General features: G+C 42.1%; 1 protein-coding gene across 4 annotated transcripts in view; it reads right to left on the bottom strand.

Annotated features, from left to right (window-relative positions):
* Positions 1–18,676, bottom strand: part of LOC128657223 (oocyte zinc finger protein XlCOF7.1) — a 69,681-nt gene that overhangs the window by 5,718 nt on the left and 45,287 nt on the right. For 3 of the 4 annotated variants that reach the window (XM_053711485.1, XM_053711486.1, XM_053711484.1), the window contains exons 6-8: positions 17,335–17,442; positions 15,952–16,032; positions 15,692–15,799 (exon numbers count right to left, since the gene is read on the bottom strand). In XM_053711485.1, the coding sequence (XP_053567460.1) occupies positions 15,692–15,799; positions 15,952–16,032; positions 17,335–17,442 (297 nt within the window). The remainder of the gene's footprint in view (positions 1–15,691; positions 15,800–15,951; positions 16,033–17,334; positions 17,443–18,676) is intronic. The other variant, XM_053711487.1, reaches the window with a different exon arrangement.

The following is an 18,676-nucleotide window of genomic DNA, read 5'->3' as shown; positions in this document are numbered from 1 at the left end:
GCTGCAAGTAAAACTGCAAGTGAGACCTGCGCTGCAAGGGTTGTAACGGCAGAGTCATATACTGGGGAGAGGTGAAGTCCCCCCTTCGGCAGAGTACAGCAGCGGAAAATAAATACTTACCACCCAGATTAAAAGAGGAAAGATACCCGTGGGGAGAAACATGGAGATCAATATCGGCTGAGAAGTGTCGCTGACATAGCCGTGGGACACTGAAAGGGAGCTGAGCTGTGGAAACTGCGGGTGAGACCTGCGCTGCAGGGGTTGTTACGGCAGAGTCAAATACTGGGGAGAGGCGAAGTCCCCCATACGGCAGAGTACAGCTGCGGAAAACAAACACTTACCGCCCACATTGCAGAACTCCGTGTTTCTCTGGGGCTTACTTCTGCGGTCTCTGGCCGCTGTTCAGTGGTGTTCAGAGCTGGGACCGTCGACTTCCGGGTCGTTGGAGTTGCTTGCTGGCGGTGTCCGTGTCTTCCTTCCTGTCTGTGAGAGGTGGCTTCGTAACGGTAGCAAGACAAGGCAGCAGACATGTGAGAAGCAGCCGAGAGGCTCTTGGTGGCTGGAGCTGGATTGGAGGTGTCAGGCGGGTCGCCCTGCGGAACCTGTGAATGGAGAGAGCCGTAATTACAGAGTGGCGCAGTGGACTTTGCTTGAGTCTGACAAGAAGAAGGTAACAAGCATATTATATTGACTATTATTGAGACTGCTGCCCCATCCTAGAGGGGGGAAAGAAGAAATAAGCTAGAGAAGTGAAAGGAAGAAAAAAAAAACAACAAAAAAACTTTTGACTGTGTTTTTTTTTTTTCTCTAAGATATCCTGGGCAACAAATATCCTATAGACTCTGGAAGAATGTTTAAGTTGTCTAATATTTAATAGAGAGTCCACGGTACATTTTTTTAGGGAAAAGGGGTCACAGGTATTCATGAAGGAGTAGGGACGGGGGGAGTGAGAGAGAGAGTGGGAGCAAGAGAGGGAATAAGAAGAGAGGGGAGTGCGAGAGGATTTAGATCAGTAAAGAAAATCAGTATACAAGTGTATGTATGGATAAATTTCTGGGGGTTAACAAGATGACAACTAAATATAAACAAAATGAGAGAAGACAGAGAGGTTCCCCTGAGGTATTAAATGAATCAATAGAAAGCACCCCCAGTAACAAAGATACGCATCAGATTGTGCAACAGATAAGTTCACTATTCCTTCCCAAAATGGAGAATCTACAAAAAGGTTTAGATGCTATTTCTGGAGAGATTAAACAGATCTCCAACAGGTTCACAGAATTGGAAGGAAGAGTGTCAGATCTTGAAGACACTTCTTCACACCAAGCTAATGCAATTGAAAACCTTATAAAACAGAACCAAGTTCTCCATCAACGCCTTGAAGACCTTGAGAACAGGTCAAGGCGAAATAATATTCGCCTAATTGGGGTCCCCGAAACCATTAAGTCAGTAGACTTGATATATTTTGTTGAAAATACCCTCGCAAATCTTTTAAAAATGCCCGCAGGTATTCTTAAAGGTAGTGTAGAGCGGGCCCACAGGATTGGCCCAGACTACCAAGAAGGGAATACACGTGTACAGCCTAGACAGATTATGGTTAAAGTGTTAAATTTTCAAACAAAAGTGGTCATTTTACAAGCATACAGAAAGAACTCTCCTCTCATATTTGAGAATTCTAAGATTTTGATGTTTCAGGATTACTCAATGGAAGTATCAAGAAAACGAAAAGAGTTTTCTCCATTGTGTACTACTCTGAATAAGGAAGGTATAAAAGCTTTCTTGTTATACCAAGCTAAACTAAAAATTTTAACACCTGAAGGTCCAAGGTTTTTTGAGTCTCCTCATGAGGCTAAGGAATTTTTGGATCGTAGCTCAAAGACCATTCTGTAGAAAGGTATTTATTTTAAATCTTTGTCTGATGTTTTTGTTTTTCCTTTTTTCATATTAGGTTTGCAATGCTTTGAATTTATGTTTTTATTTAAATTGTTGGAAAATGGGGCAATTGGCCCTACCTGGCTATGTTGGATTATCTTTGCTAGGGTACCTTGGTTAGATAACTCAGTGTCGGTGGTAGAAAAGAAATGTAATAGAGGAAAATAAAATTTAATGCTGGATTTGTATAGGATGGTGTGTGTTTTTTTTTTTTTTCTCCCCAGTTATACAAAGAATTGGTCAAAATTTTATTTATGTCTCCCAGTGGCACGGTTCAAAAAACAATCTCTGCTTCTGATCGTGTTTTATATCATTTATATGGGGATTTTTTTTTTTTTTTTCACCCTATGCACTTTTATTCGAGATGCAGGTTGAGTATTTATCACCTTATTATTTTACACCGTTATATAAGGAATGTAACTTTTTCACATTGGTTTTTAACACTCATGGAACTTTACGGGCACTTAAAGGACTATTCTCTGTCCCCTCCCTTCACATTTTTGCACCTTCTGTGTGCACGGTGTTTAGTCATAACCGTGCTCTTATTGATATATAATTTTTGCACTTTATGTACGTCTATAACACTTATGGATAATCTCTTCACACTTAGGGTTTTTTTTTTTTTTTCTCCTTATCACTTTATATATATGTGTTTTCTGCACGGGATATCACGTCTTCTTGCTCTGTTGCATAAGGCAAGTATTTTTCCCACTTTATGTGTATTTAATATTTATGGACACTTGTGGTGGTTCAGACCTTTTTTTTTTTTTCTTCTCCCTCTTCTCCCCTCTCTGTGTTCCTCTTTTCTCTTTTTTTATTCCAAGGGTTTATATGGTGCATTTTTTAATAGAGGATGACCCTTAAGTTAGTATCATGGAATGTGGGGGGTATTAACTCTCCTATAAAAAGACAAATGATACTCTCTCATCTACGGCGGCTTAAGACAGACATAGCGTTCCTGCAGGAGACGCATTTATCGGATAAGGAACATGATAAATTATGTAAAGATTGGGTGGGATCCATAACTTATGTTTCTTATACAAATGCAAGTAGAGGTATAGCAGTCCTCTTCGGTAAGCGACTCCAGATTGAGATTGTTAAAACTATTAAAGATTCAGAGGGTAGGTATTTGATATTACAGATAAAGTCAAAGGGGAAGATATGGGTCCTGTGTAACATTTATGCACCCAATAAGAAAGATATGGGATTTTGGACAGGTCTCCTCCAAGCATTAGTGCCGTTTCAAGGTCAGGATATAGTAGTGGGGGGTGATTTTAATCTGACCCCAAATCCTGCGTGTGATAGATATCGAATGCCCGGGTACGTACAAAAGTCCACTCTTAAAAATAAGGGGAAATTTGAGGGGAGAATTTTTAAAAAATTCCAAGATGTGCTCCAATTAGTAGATATTTGGAGACTTCGTAATCCGGATGGTAAAGATTACACCTGTGCCTCTAGAGCAGCTCCAGTTCTTTCTAGGATTGATTTATTTCTTGTATCGAACTCCTTGGTCTCTAAGGTAGCTAAGGATAAAATACATAATGTAATTATTTCCGATCATGCCCCAATTGAAATATCTTTATTGGAAGGCTATCAGTATAGCAATAGGAACACATTAAGGTTTCCATATTATTTATATACGTCTGAAAATTTTAAAAATTTTTTGGCACAGTCATGGAATGATTATTATACAGACAATATGGCTCATCTTGGAAACATAGGAGTTTTCTGGGGGGCAGCTAAAGCTGTATTAGCTGGTAATATATTAGCCTATGATGCTAATATACGCAAAAAGGCAGGGCTGAAACTTCAACAACTCCAGGAAAAAGTCATGTCTGATTACCAAGCCTATTGTAGAAGGTCCACGGCTAGCACTAGAGAAATATATCATGCGAGTAAGGAAGAATTAGATGTCTATCTTAAACAGCAAGCAGTAAATACATTATTAAAAAGAGATAGTCATTATTATAGATTCGGAAATAGATCAGGAAAACTTCTGGCTTCTTTGACCAAAAATCGGACAGCAGGAAAAAATATTGCGGCCATTAGATACAAGAATGCTATATTTAAATCCCCAGAAACTATTGCCTCTGCATTTGCAGAGAACTACACGGAGTTGTATTCTAAACAAGAAATCTCATCAGTTTCCTCTCTCCAAGATTTTTGGGCAACGGAAACATTACCTTAAATTACCCAGGAACAACTAGAAACTTTAAATAATCCTATCTCGAAGGAAGAAATTGAAAGGACTATCAAATCACTAGCAAATAGTAAAGCGGCGGGCCCTGATGGACTCCCCATTGAATATTATAAATTACTTAAAGATCAGGTATCGTCGGTTCTTTCTAGGCTATATCAAGATTTCTCAACTGAAGGGAATCATCCAGAACAAAATTTTATTAGTGCGTTTATCTCTTTAATTCCAAAGGTTGGGAAAGATCAGGCACTACCAGAGTCTTATAGACCTATATCACTACTTAATTCCGACTATAAAATATTTATGAAAGTACTGGCAGAGCGTTTAAAGATGATATTGCCTACCCTTGTACACACTGACCAAACCGGTTTTATGAAGGGTAGGACTTCAGTGACAAATCTAAGGAGAGTATTACATGCAATCTCACATTATTGGCTACGTTCAAGGGAGAGAGGGGCTGGGGCTCTGTCGGAGGCCTTCCTGCTGTCTTTGGACGCAGAGAAGGCCTTCGATAGAGTCGAATGGGATTACCTATTCTCTGCATTGCAAAATTATGGAATAACAGGCAACTTTCTAGCATCAATTCGTAATGTTTATCATAATCCGATTGCCCATATTTTTGTTAATGGGGTATTCTCTCCCACAGTATATCTTCAAAGAGGAACAAGACAGGGCTGCCCGCTCTCGCCACTTCTTTTTAACTTGGCCTTGGAACCCTTGGCTATAAAATTGCGAGCTAGTTTTCCAGGTATGAATATTAAGGGAGAGGTCATTCATCTGGCATTGTATGCAGATGATATGTTGTTATTTGTTGAAAATCCAAACTTGCATATCTCTAAAATTTTACTATTAATATCGGAATTTGGGTCTTACTCGGGTTATAAAATTAATACGGGTAAGTCAGAGATTTTATGGTTGCATAAAATTAAAAAGAATAACTTTCACTATCCCTTTAAAGAAATTGATTCTTCACTTACGTATCTGGGTATAAAAATACCAAGCAATCCTAATTTAATATATGAATTAAATATTATGGAGCACTGTTCGGAAGTAATCTCGCTTCTAGAACATTGGAAAAATCTCCCCCTTACATTAGCATGAAGGATAGCATTGATAAAAATGGTGGCGCTTCCTAAAATTTTATATCCTTTACTAATGCTTCCTTGTCTTATAACAAAAAGCGATTTAAATCGGTTAAACCGAGCAATAGCAATGTTCCTTTGGAAAGGAAAGAAGTCTCGAATTGCTCTTGGGAAGTTATATGCCAGTTATTCAAGGGGAGGTCTTGGATTACCCAACTTTAAACTTTATAATTGGGCTGCATTGGTACGAATAGTATTAGATTGGCAATTAAACACATATCACTTTGGTGAAAAAGCTTTGGAAAAAGCAGCATTGGGAGAATGGAACCTTTCGGTTTTACCCTTTATCTCTTATAAAGACATTCCAAAACCTTAAATAACATTTATTTTCCAGCAGGAGTGGACACAGGAGCGTTTAGGTCATGGGAAGCGAAGGGGCTAAAAACTTTAGGAGATATGGTGGACCCTTTAAGTAAAAAGATTTATTCGTTTCAGATATTACAAAATAGATTTGATATTCCAAATACGCAATTCTTTGCTTTTCTGCAAGCTCGACATTATGTCTCAAGTATGATAGAGGAAAACACCCAATTTTGGGATCCTTCGTTTTTTGATCTTCCTCAAAAGAAATTTTTAAGTGGCTCATTTTCACTATCAGGAATTTATCAAACGATGAATAATAGGGAAGAATTGATAGCTATGGATAAAATACTGGGTAGATGGAAAACAGATATTAGGGAGGATCTTGGACAAGCCTGGATTACGGACAGTTTGCAAATAGCGAAGAAAGCAACCTTGTCTGTGGTTCTTAGAGAGTCACAGACAAGAATGTTACACCGTGATTATATAACTCCGCGTAGGCTATCAAAATGGAATCCAAGTAGTATAAATGTTTGTATAAAATGTGGTTGGAGGAATGCAAACTTTATGCATCATTTTTTAACCTGTCCCAAGATATACCCCTTTTGGCAAAAAGTCCGATACTGGATCAAACAATACTTTAAAATCGATATTGAATTAGGAACTCCTCAAATATGTTTTTTACGATGGGATAGAGCGAAAATCGGAAACCAACTGCTCTTAACAATGATCATCTTGCAAGCCCGTAAATGTATTTTGGATCTTTGGACAGTTAAGACTACCCCCACTGTCTCACAATTAAAAAACAGACTAATAAAACAACTATTTGTTGAACAACAGGATGTTAAATCGGATGTTTTAAATAGATTAGAGGGCTTCCTTGGGAAATGGAAACCATATATTATAACCTTGGAAATTTCAGTACAAAATCAAGTCATAAAACCTTTTGCTCAGACTGAAATAATATTAGCTTCTAGATTGAGGGGAGAGTGGGGAAGTTTAGAAGATCTTTAATACTTGGTGGTGGATGCACACATTCACGTAGGTATGGTGAAGGGCTTCTAGATTATTATTTTGTTTGGTTTTGTAGAATAATGTATGCAGCGATAAGATAAAATAGCCTTTCTTGAGGATAATAAGACAAAATGAAGTTGGCAACATTGGGCTAGAATGAAATGTAATATAGTACTTATTAAGATAAGAAAAGTGTTAACGGCTGATAAAATCATGTGGCTATGTTAATAGTTAAAATGGCAACGTTTACTGGATATTTAGCAAGAAATGCTTCTCTTTATGCTTGTGTAACATGTTTATTATTAATAAATAAAAATTTTGAAAAAAAAAAAAAAAAAAGAACTAAAATAAGACTCCAGGGAGGAGTGATTGGATTGAACACAGGCCTGATCCTGACTAAGGCCTGAGAAAAAGATTGCACATCTGGGATGTCTGCCAGACGTTTATGTAACAAAATAGACAAAGCTGATATTTGACCCTTTAAGGAACTAGCCGATAATCCTTTCTCCAAAACTTCTTGGAGAAAAGACAGAATTCTAGGAATCCTAACTCTGCTCCAAGAGTAGCCCTTGGATTCACATTTTCATATTTTATGGTAAATCTTTCTAGTCACAGGCTTACGAGCCTGAATCATGGTCTCAATGACCGAATCTGAAAATCCCCGCTTATGTAAAATTAAGCGTTCAATCTCCATGCAATCAGCTTCAGATAAAAAAAGATTTGGATGAAGGAAGGGCCCTTGAAGTAGAAGGTCTTTCCTCAACGGAAGTCTCCAGGGAGGAAGAGATGACATTTCCACCAGGTCTGCATACCAAATCCTGCGAGGCCAGACCGGTGCAATGAGGATCACCGACGCCTTCTCCTGCTTGATTCGAGCAATGACCCGAGGGAGAAGAGCGAATGGAGGAAATAGGTATGCTAGACTGAAGGTCCAAGGTACCGCCAGGGCGTCTATCAATACCGCCTGAGGGACCCTTGACCTCAATCCGTACCTTGGAAGCTTGGCATTCTGCCGAGATGCCATGAGATCCAATTCCGGCTGACTCCATTTGAGAATCAGGCTGGAAAACACATCCAGATGGAGTTTCCACTCCCCTGGGTGAAAAGTCTGTCTGCTCAGAAAATCCGCCTCCCAGTTGTCCAACCCTGGGATGTGGATTGCCGATAGACAGCAATTGTGGGTCTCCGCCCATCAAATTATCTTGGCTACCTCTGGCATGCTAAGGAACTCTGCGTTCCCCCCTGGTGATTGATGTAAGCCACTGAAGTTATGTTGTCCGACTGGAACCTGATAAACTGGACCGAGGCTAACTGGGGCCAGGTCAGAAGAGCATTGAAGATTGCTCTCAGCTCCAGAATGTTTATAGGTAGAACAGACTCTGTCTGAGTCCACAATCCCTGAGCCTTCAGAGAGCCCCAGACTGCTCCCCATCCTACGAGACTGGCGTCTGTTGTCACAATCCCCCAGGAGGGTCTACGAAACCAGATTCCTTGGGAGAGATGATCCTGAGAAAACCACCAAAGAAGAGAATCCCTTGTCTCCTGCTCCAGTAGAATCCATGGAGACAAATCTGCATAATCTCTGTTCCATTGACTGAGCATGTTTAACTGCAGAGGTCTGAGATGAAAGCAGGCGAACGGGATGATGTCCATTGCCACCATCATCAGCCCAATTACCTCCATTCACTGAGCTACTGATGGCCGAGGAGTGGACTGAAGCGCTAGGCAAGAATCGAAAATTTTTAATTTCCTGACTTCTGTCAGAAAAATCCTCATTAATAGGGAATCTATTATGGTTCCCAAAAAAGTTACCCTTGTATTTGGAATTAAGAAACTCTTTTCCAAATTTACTTTACATCTGTGAGATTGCAGGAAGGATAACAACATTTCCGTGTGGGACCTTGCTTGTTGAAAGGATGGTGCTTGGACTAAGATGTCGTCCAGATAGGGAACCACTGCAATGCCCCGTAATCGGAGCACCGCCAACAGGAATCCCAGAACCTTTGAGAAAATCCTGGGAGCTGTGGCAAGGCCGAAAGGAAGAGCCACAAATTGGAAGTGTTTGTCTAGAAAGGCAAACCTTAGAAATTTGTGATGATCCCTGTGAATAGGATCATGTAGGTACGCGTCCTTTAAATCCGCCGTTGTCATAAATTGACCCTCTTGGACCAAAGGAAGAATGGAACGAATAGTTTCCATCTTGAAGGACGGTACTGAGGAATTTGTTTAGACTCTTGAGATCTAAAATTGGCCTGAAGGTTCCCTCCTTTTGGGGAACCACGAACAGATTGGAATAAAACCACAGACCCTGTTCCTGTATTGGAATAGGAACTATCACTCCCAGGTCAGAGAGGTCCCATACACAGTGTAAGAACACCTCTATTTTTGTCTGGTCTACAGATAATCTTGAAAGCAGAAACCTGCGTCTGGGAGGAAAACTTTTGAACTCTAGTTTGTATCCCTGAGACACTGTGTCCACTGCCCAGGGATCCTGAACATTTCGAACCCAAGCCTGAGTGAAGAAGGAAAGCCTGCCCCCCACAAGATCTGGTCCCGGATCGGGGGCAGGCCCTTCATGCCGTCTTAGATTTAATAGCAGGCTTCTTGGAATGTTTTCCCTTGTTCCAAGACGGATTGGTTCTCCAGGAAGACTTAGACTGTTCTTGCTTGGAAACAAAAGCGGAAGAATTTCCCTTGAAGTTTCAAAAGGAACGAAAATTACTCTGACGTCCCTTTTGCTTATTTCTCTTATCCTGAGGGAGAAGGTGACCCTTACCTCCCGAAATATCAGAAATTATTTCCGTCAAGCCTGGTCCAAAAAAGGTCTTTCCTTTGTAAGTCTCTCCCACTCCTTAGCAATGATCTCAGAAGCTCGGTGTGGTACAGGAAAAACCTCTATTGAGGAAGGTACATCAAAATATTTATTTAGCTTACTGGATTTCTTTGGATTAACAACGACCATATTGTCGCTGTCATCTAATGTAGCTAAAACCTCCTTAAGTAACAAACGGAGGTGCTCCAGCTTAAACCTGAAGGATACAACTTCAGTATCAGCAGTAGGAATTGCACCGTCAGAGTCTGAGATTTCACCCTCAGATGCTACCGAAGAATCCTCCTCCTCAGGCTTCTGGGAGGGGACATTTGAAATAGCAACAACTGCGTCAGTAACCTCACCTACTGAATGTCTATTTTTCATCTTGCGCTTTTCCTGCAGCATGGGAAAGGCGGAAAATGCATCAGAAACAGCAGAGGACATGAGAGAAGCAATGTCTTGCAACGTAATTCCAGGAGGAGTTAAAGAGGAAGCGCAGGGCACTGCATGTGTGGGCGATACAAGTTAGGACGCTTGAGGAGAAGGCTACGGCATATATTGAACATTTACATTAGACTCCTGAACAGCATCCTCCTTGGAAAATGTTGGCTCAGAAAAAAAATCTATCCCTGTAATTTAAAATTCTCTCAATGCATGAGGAACAGAACGGGATTGGTGTTTCCACATTGGCATCAAAACACAAAGAACAAGTGACACTTTGCAAAACCTCTTGGTCCATTCTGACTCACAACAAATCAATATATCAATAATATTTTCAATTTTTAATAAAGAATAAGAAAAAACGTTACTGACTCTTTAAATTTTAAACGGCAACTTTTTTGCTGAAAACTACAGAAAGCGGTATAAAGCTAAATAAATGAAAATAAACACCTCTACACCTCAGCATGTTTGCTGAGGTGCCTACCTGCCCTGCAAACACCGGAGTTAGACCCTCTAGTATTCAAACGATCCAGACTCCAGCAGCAGACGAGATGGCCGATTTACCGGTCCTAAAAACGCATACTTTGTAAACAATCATGTGATTCTAGATAACCCCTTGATTCCTATCTCCTGCACACTCGGAAGCAAGAAAGAAAGTGGCGCGCACTGAAGATTGCTGCCTCGCTTAGCTCAGCCCCTCGAGGGCGTCTCAAAATAACAATCTCCCGGTCGGCATATTGAATTTTATTTTAACCACCGGGAGAAGTGAAACCACCATATGTTTAGCCAAGCAGACTATTCTCAGTCCCAGTGCCTGCAAAACCTGCTATCAGAAAATCCTCTCCAGAATAAGAGAGAGAAATGTCCCCTATAAAAACAAAATTTATGCTTACCTGATAAATTTCTTTCTCTTGTGGTGTATCCAGTCCACGGGTTCATCCATTACTTGTGGGATATTCTCCTTCCCAACAGGAAGCTGCAAGAGGACACCCACAGCAGAGCTGTCTATATAGCTCCTCCCCTAACTGCCACCCCCAGTCATTCGACCGAAGACAAGCAAGAAAAAGGAGAAACTATAGGGTGCAGTGGTGACTGTAGTTTAAAAATAAAAAACACCTGCCTTAAAGTGACAGGGCGGGCCGTGGACTGGATACACCACAAGAGAAAGAAATTTATCAGGTAAGCATAAATTTTGTTTTCTCTTGTAAGGTGTATCCAGTCCACGGGGTCATCCATTACTTGTGGGATACCAATACCAAAGCTTTAGGACACGGATGAAGGGAGGGACAAGGCAGGCACTTAAACGGAAGGCACCACTGCCTGCAAAACCTTTCTCCCAAAAATAGCCTCCGAGGAAGCAAAAGTATCAAATTTGTAGAATTTAGAAAAAGTATGAAGCGAAGACCAAGTCGCCGCCTTACAAATCTGTTCAACAGAGGCCTCATGTTTAAAAGCCCATGTGGAAGCTACCGCTCTAGTAGAATGAGCTGTAATTCTTTGAGGAGGCTGCTGGCCAGCAGTCTCATAAGCTAAACGGATTATGCTTCTCAGCCAAAAAGAAAGAGAAGTTGCTGAAGCCTTTTGGCCTCTCCTCTTTCCAGAGTAGACGACAAACAATGCAGATGTTTGACGAAAATCCTTAGTAGCTTGCAAATAAAACTTTAAAGCACGAACCACGTCAAGATTGTGTAACAGACGTTCCTTCTTTAAAGAAGGATTAGGACACAGTGACGGAACAACAATTTCCTGATTGATATTCCTATTAGATACTACCTTAGGAAGAAACCCAGGTTTGGTACGCAAAACTACCTTATCTGCATGGAAGATCAGATAAGGGGAATCACACTGCAAAGCAAATAACTCTGAAACTCTTCGAGCCGAAGAGATAGCTACTAAAAACAGAACGTTCCAAGATAAAAGCTTGATATCTATGGAATGCAAGGGTTCAAACGGAACCCATTGAAGAACTTTAAGAACTAAATTTAAACTCCATGGCGGAGCAACAGGTTTAAACACAGGCCTGATTCTAACCAAAGCCTGACAAAACGCCTGACCGTCTGGAACATCAGCCAGACGCTTGTGCAAAAGAATAGACAGAGCAGAAATCTGTCCCTTTAAGGAACTAGCCGATAATCCCTTTTCCAATCCTTCTTGGAGAAAAGATAGTATCCTAGGAATCCTGACCTTACTCCACGAGTAACCCTTGGATTCACACCAATGAAGATATTTACACCATATCTTATGATAGATTTTCCTGCTGACAGGCTTTTGAGCCTGAATCAAGGTATCAATGACCGACTCGGAGAAACCACGTTTTGATAAAATCAAGCGTTCAATCTCCAAGCAGTCAGACGCAGAGAAATTAGATTTGGATGTTTGAATGGACCTTGGAGTAGAAGGTCCTGCCTCAGCGGCAGAGTCCATGGTGGAGAGGATGACATGTCCACCAGATCCGCATACCAAGTCCTGCGTGGCCACGCAGGTGCTATCAAAATCACCAAAGCTCTCTCCTGCTTGATCTTGGCAATCAGACGAGGGAGGAGAGGAAATGGTGGGAACACATAAGCCAGGTTGAAGGACCAGGGCACTGCTAGAGCATCTATCAGCGCTGCCTGGGGATTCCTTGACCTGGACCCGTAACAAGGAAGCTTGGCATTCTGACGAGACACCATCAGATGCAGTTCTGGTTTGCCCCAAAGTTGAATCAGCTGGGCAAATACCTCCAGATGGAGCTCCCACTCCCCCGGATGAAAAGTCTGCCTCCCAGTTCTCTACTCCTGGGATATGGATAGCTGAGAGATGGCAAGAGTGAACCTCTGCCCATAGAATTATCTTGGAAACCTCCATCATTGCCAGGGGACTCCTTGTTCCCCCCTGATGGTTGATATAGGCTACAGTCGTGATATTGTCCGACTGAAATCTGATGAACTTGGCCGCAGCTAGTTGAGGCCAAACCTGAAGAGCATTGAATATCGTTCTTAGTTCCAGAATGTTTATCGGAAGGAGGGCTTCCTCCTGAGTCCATGAACCCTGAGCCTTCAGGGAGTTCCAGACTGCGCCCCAGCCCAGAAGGCTGGCATCTTTCGTCACTATAGTCCACTCTGGCCTGCGGAAACTCATTCCTCTGGACAGATGGACCCGAGATAACCACCAGAGAAGAGAATCCCTGGTCTCTTGATCCAGATTTAACAGAGGAGACAAATCTGTGTAGTCCCCATTCCACTGGTTGAGCATGCAAAGTTGCAGTGGTCTGAGATGTAGGCGGGCAAACGGAACTATGTCCATTGCCGCTACCATTAGGCCGATCATTTCCATACACTGAGCCACTGATGGCCGAGAAGTGGAATGAAGAGCACGGCAAGAAGTTAGAAGTTTTGATATCCTGACTTCTGTCAGAAAAATTTTCATTTCTACTGAATCTATCAGAGTTCCTAGGAAGGAAACTCTTTTCTATGTTCAATTTCCACCCGTGAGACCTCAGAAAGGCCAGAACAATGTCCGTATGGGACTTGGCGATTTGAAAAGTCGACGCCTGAATCAGAATGTCGTCTAGGTAAGGGGCTACCGCTATGCCCCGCGGCCTTGGAGCCGCCAGAAGGGACCCTAGAACCTTCGTAAAGATTCTTGGTGCCGTGGCTAACCCGAAGGGAAGAGCCACAAACTGGTAATGCCTTTCTAGGAAGACGAACCTGAGGAACTGATGATGATCTCTGTGAATCGGAATGTGGAGATAAGCATCCTTTAAGTCCACGGTAGTCATATATTGACCCTCCTGGATTATAGGGAGGATGGTTCAGATTGTCTCCATCTTGAAGGATGGGAACCTGAGAAATTTGTTTAGGATCTTGAGATCCAAGATAGGTCTGAAAGTTCCCTCTTTTTTGGGAACTATAAATAGGTTTGAATAAAAACCCAGCCCCTGTATTCATCTCTCTAGAAATAAATATACTGAACATACCTCAAAGCAGGTAATCTGCAGACCGTTCCCCCAACTGAAGTTGTCCCATACTCTTCAGTTATGTGTGAGAACAGCAATGGACCTTAGTTAAAAACCGCTAAGCTCATCAACCTCCAGGCAGAACTCTTCTTCTAATTTCTGACTGAGAGTAAAAGAGTACAACGCTGGTACCTTTTAAGAATAACAAACTTTTGATTGAAGGTAAGACTACAATAAGTCACCACATATCTCTTGATACTTCCTATCTTGTCGAGAGCTGCAAGAGAATGACTGTGGGTGGCAGTTAGGGGAGGAGCTATATAGACAGCTCTGCTGTGGGTGTCCTCTTGCAGCTTCCTGTTGGGAAGGAGAATATCCCACAAGTAATGGATGAACCCGTGGACTGGATACACCTTACAAGAGAAATAAAGTGCTTTGTTATAAATTAGCCCTTATTTTGCCTCGTTGTCTTTGAATAAAGTGCCCCCTTTTTCTGAGAGCTTCTTCCCCAGAAATAAACAAGCCAGCACTTACCTCATAAAACTGCCCAACAGCAAGGCAGCTCACCAGGTTTGAGAGGTCCTCTCCCTCACATAGACCTGTGGAAAGAAAAAAGACTGAGTATTCCACTCAGGCTTTCAAAGTTAGGGCAGCATAAATTACATGGGAGGAGCAGTGAGAATTATGTCCCACAAGTTCCCATTACTCTAAAGCCACCACTGCCCAACTGAAGAGACTGATGTGGACTACGGCTACACCCTAGGACAAAGCAGCACAATCTTGTACTACTTTAAAAATAATAAACTCTTGATTGAATAATTTTTTCTAACACCTAACATTACCACTTCCTTGCTCTAACTGAAGGCAAAGAGAATGACTGGAGTGGGAGGGAAGGGAAGTGATATTTAACAGCTTTGCTGTGGTGCTCTTTGCCGCCTCCTGCTGGGCAGGAGAGATATTCCCAATAGTAATTAGATGATCTGTGGACTCATCGTGTCATTAGAAAGAAGAGATTTGTTCACCTTAAGTACAGAAAACAACATCTATAAAAAAGTTAAATGCAGAAAAGTGAATGTTACCTGGTCTTTTGAATGTTCCTTTCTTGCTGTACATTCACTTTTCTGCATATACCTTGTGAGCTTGTGCACATGCTCAGTAAGAATTCAGTAAGAGCTTGTTCCCTAGAAAGTATGTATATAAAAATACTGCAAAATTTGATAAAGTTGGAAGTAAATTGGAAAGTGTCTTAAAACTGCATGCTCTTTCATCATAAAAAAGTTTATTTTGACTTGAGTGTCCCTTTAAATGCTTATTGCTTATGTGCACAAAACATTGAATTGAATTTTTTTAGAATGTTGCATTTATGCCATATATTCTTTACTTGTAATGAAGAGCAAATGATCATTTTATATAAAAGGTAATGTAAAATAAACTTTATTAGTGAACATACAAGTCACACACGTACACTCACCTGTGCCCTGAAACCCTCACACAAACTATTTGTACACTGTTTCCTACCACACATGACACAACATCCTTCTCAAGTGTCACACACGTATACTGCTTTCCATCGATACGTCATACACATACACACATCTATCCCCTCCTTCCCACAGGTATGTCAAACATGTACACTCACCTGTGCCCTACTTGCCAATAGGAATGTCGCTCACTTACACTCACCTGTGCCCTGCGTCCCTTAGACATATCACACATGTATAATCACGTGCCCTACTTACCTCAGACATGTCACACACATACACTCACTTGTGCCCTACTTCCCACAGACATGTGACACACAAACTCACCTGTGCCCTGCTTCTCTCAGACACATCACACACACACTCACCTACATAGACACGTCTTACACGTACACTCACCTGCACCCTGTATCCCTCAGACAAGTCACACACACTCACCTGTACGTATATTGTCACTTATTTCCGGCTCTGCAGCTTCTGTTATATTTCTTAGCCTCTGATCTTCTGTTTGTTCCGTGTTACATGAAATCTTAGCATCATTTTCACCTGGAAACAAAAAATAAATAAATAAATAAATAAATATTATAGAGACATCAGATATATAAAGGGATTTATATAGTTCAAGACAATAGTATTTTCTATTTTTTTCAATAAAAGGAGGAAAAGGAATAGAAATAATGAAAATAAGCAAGTTTTACCTTTTAACTGCTGAGCTATTTCATACCGTTGTGCTGAAGCAGTTTTCGGTCTTTTGGATTCATTGTATTTAGAATTCAGCCCTACATGAGTTATATCACAATCACAACAAATAACAGGTGAGTTTTCATCTACGTGTTTTATTGAGGGGAATAGGGACTCTAAAAGTGAGACACACAAATACACTTACCTGTGCCCTGTTTCACAGAGACATGTCACACAGGTACACTACAGGTGTCCTACATCCCTTACATGTCACACACGTACACTCATTTGTGCCCTGTGTCCCTCAGACACATCCCACATGTACACTCACATGTGCCCTGTGTCCCTCAGACACATCCCACATGTACACTCACATGTGCCCTGTATTCCTCAGACACATCCCACGTGTACACTCACCTGTGCTCTGTATCCCTCAGGCACATCCCACATGTATACTCACCTGTGCCCTGTATCCCTCAGACACATCACACATGTACACTCACCTGTGCCCTGTATCCCTCAGACATATCACACACGTACACTCACCTGTGCCCTGTATCCCTCAGTCACATCACACATGTACACTCACCTGTGCCCTGTATCCCTCAGACACATCACACATGTACACTCACCTGTACCCTGTATCCCTCAGACACATCACACATGTACACTCACCTGAACCCTGTATCCCTCAGACACATCACACATGTACACTCACGTACACTCACCTGTGCCTTGTATCCCTCAGACACATCACACAAGTACTCACCTGTGCCCTGAATCCCTCAGACACATCACACATGTACACTTACCTGTGCCCTGTATCCCTCAGACACATCACACACGCACACTCACCTGTACCCTGTATCCCTCAGACACATCACACATGTACACTCACCTGTGCTCTGTATCCCTCAGACACATCACATGTACACTCGCCTGTGCCCTGTATCCCTCAGACACATCACACATGTACACTCACCTGTGCCCTGTATCCCTCAGACACATCACACACGCACACTCACCTGTACCCTGTATCCCTCAGACACATCACACATGTACACTCACCTGTGCTCTGTATCCCTCAGACACATCACATGTACACTCGCCTGTGCCCTGTATCCCTCAGACACATCACACATGTACACTCACCTGTGCCCTGTATCCCTCAGACACATCACACATGTACACTCAGCTGTGCCCTGTATCCGTCAGACACATCACACACGTACACTCACCTGTGCCCTGTATCCCACAGACATGTGACACACAAACTCACATGTGCCCTGCTTCCCTCAGACACATCACACACACTCACCTACAACCTGCGTCCCATAGACACGTCTTACACGTACACTCACCTGCACCCTGTATCTCTCAGACAAGTCACACACACTCACCTGTACGTATATTGTCACTTATTTCCGGCTCTGCAGCTTCTGTTATATTTCTTAGCCTCTGATCTTCTGTTTGTTCCGTGTTACATGAAATCTTAGCATCATTTTCACCTGGAAACAAAAAATAAATAAATAAATAAATATTATAGAGACATCAGATATATAAAGGGATTTATATAGTTCAAGACAATAGTATTTTCTATTTTTTTCAATAAAAGGAGGAAAAGGAATAGAAATAATGAAAATAAGCAAGTTTTACCTTTTAACTGCTGAGCTATTTCATACCGTTGTGCTGAAGCAGTTTTCGGTCTATTGGATTCATTGTATTTAGAATTCAGCCCTACATGAGTTATATCACAATCACAACAAATAACAGGTGAGTTTTCATCTACGTGTTTTATTGAGGGGAATAGGGACTCTAAAAGTGAGACACACAAATACACTTACCTGTGCCCTGTTTCACAGAGACATGTCACACAGGTACACTACAGGTGTCCTACATCCCTTACATGTCACACACGTACACTCATTTGTGCCCTGTGTCCCTCAGACACATCCCACATGTACACTCACATGTGCCCTGTATTCCTTAGACACATCACACATGTACACTCACCTGTGCCCTGTATCCCTCAGGCACATCCCACGTGTACACTCACCTGTGCTCTGTATCCCTCAGACACATCCCACGTGTACACTCACCTGTACCCTGTATCCCTCAGACACATCCCACATGTACACTCACATGTGCCCTGTATTCCTTAGACACATCACACATGTACACTCACCTGTGCCCTGTATCCCTCAGGCACATCCCACGTGTACACTCACCTGTGCTCTGTATCCCTCAGACACATCAAACAAGTACTCACCTGTGCCCTGAATCCCTCAGACACATCACACATGTACACTCACCTGTGCCCTGTATCCCTCAGACACATCACACATGTACACTCACCTGTGCCCTGTATCCCTCAGACACATCACACACGTACACTCACCTGTACCCTGTATCCCTCAGACACATCACACATGTACACTCACCTGTGCCCTGTATCCCTCAGACACATCCCACATGTACACTCACATGTGCCCTGTATTCCTTAGACACATCACACATGTACACTCACCTGTGCCCTGTATCCCTCAGGCACATCCCACGTGTACACTCACCTGTGCTCTGTATCCCTCAGACACATCAAACAAGTACTCACCTGTGCCCTGAATCCCTCAGACACATCACACATGTACACTCACCTGTGCCCTGTATCCCTCAGACACATCACACATGTACACTCACCTGTGCCCTGTATCCCTCAGACACATCACACACGTACACTCACCT

The sequence above is a fragment of the Bombina bombina genome, chromosome 4 (assembly GCF_027579735.1).
Source record: "Bombina bombina isolate aBomBom1 chromosome 4, aBomBom1.pri, whole genome shotgun sequence".
In the NCBI taxonomy this organism is placed as follows: Eukaryota; Metazoa; Chordata; class Amphibia; order Anura; family Bombinatoridae; genus Bombina; species Bombina bombina.
Note: the sequence above shows the minus strand (reverse complement) of the source record. Positions and strands in the feature narration are given on the sequence as shown.